Source organism: Capra hircus, chromosome 2, assembly GCF_001704415.2.
Source record: "Capra hircus breed San Clemente chromosome 2, ASM170441v1, whole genome shotgun sequence".
In the NCBI taxonomy this organism is placed as follows: domain Eukaryota; kingdom Metazoa; phylum Chordata; class Mammalia; order Artiodactyla; family Bovidae; genus Capra; species Capra hircus.
Genome location: NC_030809.1, coordinates 45,046,313 through 45,052,312, shown reverse-complemented (window position 1 = coordinate 45,052,312; position 6,000 = coordinate 45,046,313). Strand labels below are relative to the sequence as shown.

At 45.6% G+C, this 6,000-nt stretch overlaps 1 protein-coding gene across 1 annotated transcript in view; it reads left to right on the top strand.

The window, feature by feature from the left end:
• The window catches only part of BMPR2 (bone morphogenetic protein receptor type 2), a 156,491-nt gene continuing 151,162 nt past the window's right edge, over positions 672-6,000 (top strand). Inside the window, exon 1 of the mRNA XM_013971139.2 lies at positions 672-1,984. Within this exon, the coding sequence (XP_013826593.1) occupies positions 1,909-1,984 (76 nt within the window). The 5' untranslated portion in view covers positions 672-1,908. The remainder of the gene's footprint in view (positions 1,985-6,000) is intronic.

Below are 6,000 nucleotides of genomic sequence, written 5' to 3'. Positions count from 1 at the left end.
CTCGAAGTGGAAACCTCGCTGCATAGAGAAATATGCACAGACAGCAGGACAGCGAACAGAATTGCAAAAGAATGAGTTCTTTCTAGCTTTGCATCCTTTCGAATGTTCAATATTCCCGTTAGCCAAGAAGGGTTCCGGTAATGGGTACTTGAGGGAAGCAGGCCACCGATTAGAGCAAAAATCATCAATACAGGGGTGGTCTTTCCAATTCCGGCTTTTGTTTGAGTCAGTGAGGGTAGCCCGAGGAGGCCAAAGTCTCTGGTTCTGGGAAAGGCGGGTCCGTCCCGATTCTTTGAGCTACGGAGAGGCAGGCGCCGGCCCCAAGAAACAAAGGGGGTAGTTTTGCCCCTCCAGGCTTTTACTCCAGGAGTCCCAGAGGAGTCAGAGGCTAAATCAACCGAGCTCGGAAGAGTTTGCCAAAGGTTGGACAACAGACACGGCTGCCCTCTCTTAAGCACACAAATCCCACGCGTGCCAGTCTAGAAGGTATGTGAGCGTCAAGGAGAAGGGCCATTGCTGCCCATCGCGGGCGGCCAGCCCCGCCCTGCTCTCGGTGGCTGGGGGGAGACTCGCAGTGCGAGAGCCCGGGAGTCAGCCTCAGCTAGCCCGGGAGCGAGGGGCGGGGACGGGCGGGGCCGCGAGAGCGCAGGCGCAGTGCGGGTCTTATCGCGCCGCCGCCGCCGCCGCTGCCGCCGCCCGCGCTGCACCACAGGCCCGAGACAGACAGGGCCGGGAAGAGCTGGAGACTGAGGAGGAGGCGGAGGCGGCGGCGGAGGCGGGGCGACTCCGGTGACCGGGAGCGCCGCAGACTGGCAGCTGCGGCGACTCCCCCCTTTGTGTCTGGTCTGCTCGGAGCCTCTGGAAGTGCTTCCCGGAGGGGCGCGGGGTGTCTCGCCGCCTCGCTGCCCACCCCGCTCCCTAGCCACCTACATCCGCCCTCCCGCCGCCCCCCGCCCTCGGCCCGCGACACCCGAGCTCCGCCCGGAGCCTAGAGCTGCGGGAAAAGGAGGCGGCGGCGGCGGCGGCGGCGGCTTCCTCTGGGGAGGGGGTTGTGATTCGCTTACAGGAGCCCTTGAAGGGAGAAGACGAAGCTTTTACGGTGGAATTTACCTCAGGCAAGATGGAGCGGCAGCAATAGAAAAGAGAAAGAGCGAGGAGCGCACCCGGGAGAGCTAGAAAGGGCAGCCTGCCGACCCCTCCCCTCCCCCGCTTCCCACCGCCCCTCAGCCCTCCGGCCGGGACCTGCCCAACCCTCGCAGGATTGTTCCGCGAAGGCGTGAAGGCGGTGGGTTTGTCCATGGAGGCAGGCACCTTTTTCGATCCAGTCGAGGAGGAGGATTTGCTGTGCTCAAGATCGGAGTAAGGGAAGCACCGAAGCGAAACTTAAAAGGATTCTTGCCCTCCCGGAGCACAGGCGATGCGCCTTGGGTTGCCGGGCGCCGCCGCCGGCCGTCCGGCTTCGCCCTTCCCGGCAGTCGGGAACTTGTTCTGATCCTCGGCGCCCCTCGAATGCCCGCTGCCCACCCTTCGGCACCCTGGATATGTTTTCTCCCAGACCTGGATATTTCTTCGATATCGTGAAACTACGGGGGAAATAACTGCGGGGCTTTTTTTTTCTCGTCTCCGTGTTTCTCCCCACGGACATGCCTTCAGTTTGGGGCGCCAAGGCACCCAGTCCTGGGCGAATGAACACCCCCAGCCGCGAGGGAGAGAAATGAAGGGAATTTGTGCAGCGGAATGAAAACTCTACCGCTCGGTCCTCTCATCTGCCATTTGTCCTTTCAAACTGCATTGTAATACGGGCCGGAGAAGTCCGACGAGAGCGAGGACTAGCCTCCCGGCCGCGTTTCTCCGCCCGTATTCACTTTCCGTCTTTCTTTTTCCCTGCTCTCCTCGGCTGACCCAGGGATGACTTCGTCGCCGCGGCGGCCCCGGCGGGTGCCCTCGCTGCTGTGGACCGTCCTTCTGGTCAGCGCTGCGGCCGGTGAGTCGCCCCGGGTGGCGCGTCCGGGCCATTTCCCTGCGGCTGGCGGGGTGGGAGCCCGCAGAGGCCGAGGCCTGCGCTCGCCCTTCGCCGCGCGTCCCCTGATCGCCCCGGACCTGCGCGCCTTTCCCCGTCCTCCCGGAGAGCTAATCTTTCACGTTAAATCCCCACACCTCGTATTCCCCACCCCCCACTTTCCCCACTCGGGCGGGGGGGAAGAAAGACACGTAGGGTGTGGTATCTTGACATTTTTAGCTGTGAGGTAATGCAGGGATTAAAAATAATATTTTAATCGCCAGTGAACAGTGCCTATTAGGAGATCTTTGGGAACAGACCTGTAGGTTTTTTTTTTTAATATAAAGAAGCAGATTTGGCTGTAAGTAGAAAGAACATCCACTGTAGAATACACACTTGAAGCTTATTTTTAGATGTAGATCACTCTTTGAGAATCCCTGGTACTTTGATTATTCCAAAAAATGTTGTGGAAGGCAGAACTGAGAGATTCTTAATACATTGTATACTACTGTTAATCGTTATTACCATTATTTTGTTTTGAAGTATATTAGTAATTTTCATCTTTTCAATCTGGACATATATTTTGTATACTTTTGGAATTACTTTTGGGCTTAGAAGTATTTTCGGTAAGTTTTCGTTTAGTCATCTGGCTTTCTGTTGGCTTTCCTGTCATTGAGGCAACTTTGACCTCACATCAAGACTTCTAGGAGATTTGAGTCCTGAAAGTCTTTTGACATTTTACTGAAGCTTAAAGGGAAATCCTTTCTTTAGGATATTTTGTTCTTAGTTCTCAGACACCTTTAGGAAAAAACCTCGTTTTGTTTGCAATTACTTTTCCAGCAGTCTTTTGGTGATTTGCTTTTAGAAATTTTAGGGAGTGAATTATGCATATAATTCTTAAATTGGGTTTAGGATGGCCAGATAGATTATACATTTAGAAATGAATAGAGAACAACATAACACCTTTCCAGTTATTTTTTCTTAATAAGTATAATTTTCACATTCAGTACGTTTCTCAATGCTGTGTTAGATTCGGAGATTGCATAGTTCCATTTGAAAACTGCATATTTTCACATTCAGTAAATTTCTCATGTCTTGTGTTAGATATGGAGATTTCATGTTTCCATTTGGAAAACACTGAAAAAAATTTTGAACTTTTGTGCTTTTGATATTGTTGATTGATGTCTGTTATGTTTATGATAGTTGTGTTAAAATAATATAAACTTCTGAATGTATTTTAACACTGATATTTTAATATTACTAATCATCACAATTTCTTTTGGGGAAAAGTGAATAATTTTTCTGTAGATTACTTTATATTGTGTTACCTCTTTAAATTCTCTAGTAATAAGCCATGTGGTTGGTCCCTGTAAAATATGAAGACAGTAAAAGGCTTTACGTTTAAGCAGTCATTCTAAGAGCAGAAATCTCAGAGCATACACTTTTCAGTGTTGGTTATTCTTGACTTTTCTACAACACAGATTCTAATTTATAGTTGACAGAATTATTATTTTGTGATTAGAACTGATAAAAGTAAGGGAAAGATCAATTGACTTAAAAAAATGTGATTTCTGTTTGGTAAATGAAATATTAGAATAATGGTCCTTAAAAGGGATAGATTAATCACTTTAAAAGTGATAATAGTCATCTTTTTTCCTTCAGTATTACTAATTACCAGATGCTAAAATTTGTGAAGTTGGATTTCAGATCTGTAACAGTAATAGTAACAACAGTATTTACTGAGTGCTAGCTATGTGCCAGGAACTGTTCTAGTAGCCTTACATGTATTTTCTCATTTGATCCTCTTGACAGTTCTTAACTCCAGGTTCAGTAATGCTCCTTTAATAGAGAGGGAAGTACTCCGTGCATCCCCATGGACTTTAGCCCACCGGGCTCCTCTGTCCATGGAATTCTCCAGGAAAGAAAACTGGAGTGGGTTGCCATGTCCTTCTCCAGGGGATCTTCCCCACCTAGGGATTGAACCCGGGTCTCCTGCCGTTGCAGGCAGATTCTTTACCATCTGAGCCACTTGGGAAGCCTGGAGTGAAGTACAGAGAATTTAAATAATAACTCACCACACAGTAAATTGTGGAGCTAAAATTACAACCTGCACCTACCATGTTAATGTAGGCAACAGCTTCTCAGTCTAATTGGGTACATGAGATAGAGTTAGTGTCTTCAGATTAACCTTTGAAAAGAAGCCTGGACTCTTGACAGGATCTTAGTACAGCACTTGTTATGCAGATGTCATGGTTCTAAATGTGTAAAACTTTGCCTAATATTGGAGTGGTTAGTGCAGTTTCATTAACTGTAAGGTAGCTAGAGAGGGCCTGTGTGAACTTGGGATGTACAGATGGAATGATGTAACTAGACAGGTGCACATGGTGCAGCTGAACAGGAAAATAACACTGGAAGATTGACATCACATCCCTCTGTGGGGTCATGGATAAATCCTATTTCTTTTGGGTTCCTCTTTCCCACTTATTCTAGCTAGTTCTTGGATCCTTAATTCTAAGAACAGTTGGTATGCAGAAATTAGAATTTATAGAAAGTACATGCTTGTTTGGTTTGTAAATGAAGTCTTAATTTTAATAAAAGGATGCAATATAATGCAATACTTATTTAAGAGTCAGCTTCTGTTAAAATTTTTTTTTTAATTTAAGTGGCCAAGCTGTTTATTTAGGTTGTAATGGTTACAAATAACAGATCTAACCCTGTGTCCTTCTCCACCATATGAGGGAGCAGACTCAGCTACTCTTTTTTCCTCCAATCTTTGTTCTTGTTTTCATCCTTCTTGTCCCTTCCTGCCATCTTTGTTGGCCTTGGAGGCTGGGGAGTTCATGGTATTTCGAATGGTCTCATTTTGGGGATCCAAACCTGGAAAGTTCTCCAGGACCCAAAGGAGTTCAGGAGACCTACATCCTTTCTTAATCCTCTCTCCTTGTCTGGCTCAGTTGTGTCCATGGCTCAGTTGGCACCCATGTTAGCTGATTTCTGCCTCAGCGGTGTCAGCTGATTCTTCCTGCATTTGAAATAGTTCACTTGACTAGGTTTCAGTTTTACATACATCTCTTCAGCAACACACACGTTGTCTACAAAAGCTATCATGGCATATGGATTGTGGTGATGGTGGTATTGTTGGAGTGGGTGTGTGTGGGTGTGTGTGTGAAATGTGGGGAGAGAGATGTTTATTCCAGCTTTACTACATTAAAGGCCAACTTTCTTAACCGTGAAAGAGAAAAAATTGATTATTGTTCTCTGATGGGTAAGTTTTAATTATAAAAGGTACAGAATGAAGTCAGTGTAAATTAGTTAATTTTATAACTGGCCATATCACTTTTAAAAAAAAATTGTTGTTGACTTACAGTGTTATGTTGATTTCTGATGTACAGAAAAGTATTCAGTTGTACATATTTCATATTCTTTCCCATTATGCTTTATTATAGAATATTGAATATAGTTCCCTGTCCTATACAGTTGGACCTTGTTGCCTATATATTTTATATATAGTAGTTTGTATCTGCTAATCCCAAACTCCTAATTTCTCTCTCCCTCACTGCCTTTCTCTTTGGTTCTCTAAGTCTATGAATCTGTTTCTGTTTTGTAAATAAATTCATTTGTATCCTATTTTAGGGTCCACATACAAGTGATATCATATGGTATTTGTCTTTCTCTTTCTGACTTGAACTTCATTTAGTATGATAATCTTTAGGTCCATCCATGTTGCTGCAAATGGCATTATTTCATTCTTTTCTGTTACCGAGTAGTATTCTATTTGTATATATATCACATCTTCTTTATCTATTAGTTTGATGTTGGACATTTAGGTTACTTCTATATCTTGGCCATTGTAAATAGTGCTGTGATCATTGGGGTGCTTGTATCTTTTCAAATTACCGTTTTCTCTGGATATATGCCCAGGAGTGGAATTGCTGGATCATATGGCAACTCTGGTTTTTTAAGGAACCGCTATATTGCTTTCATTAGTGGCTGCACCAATT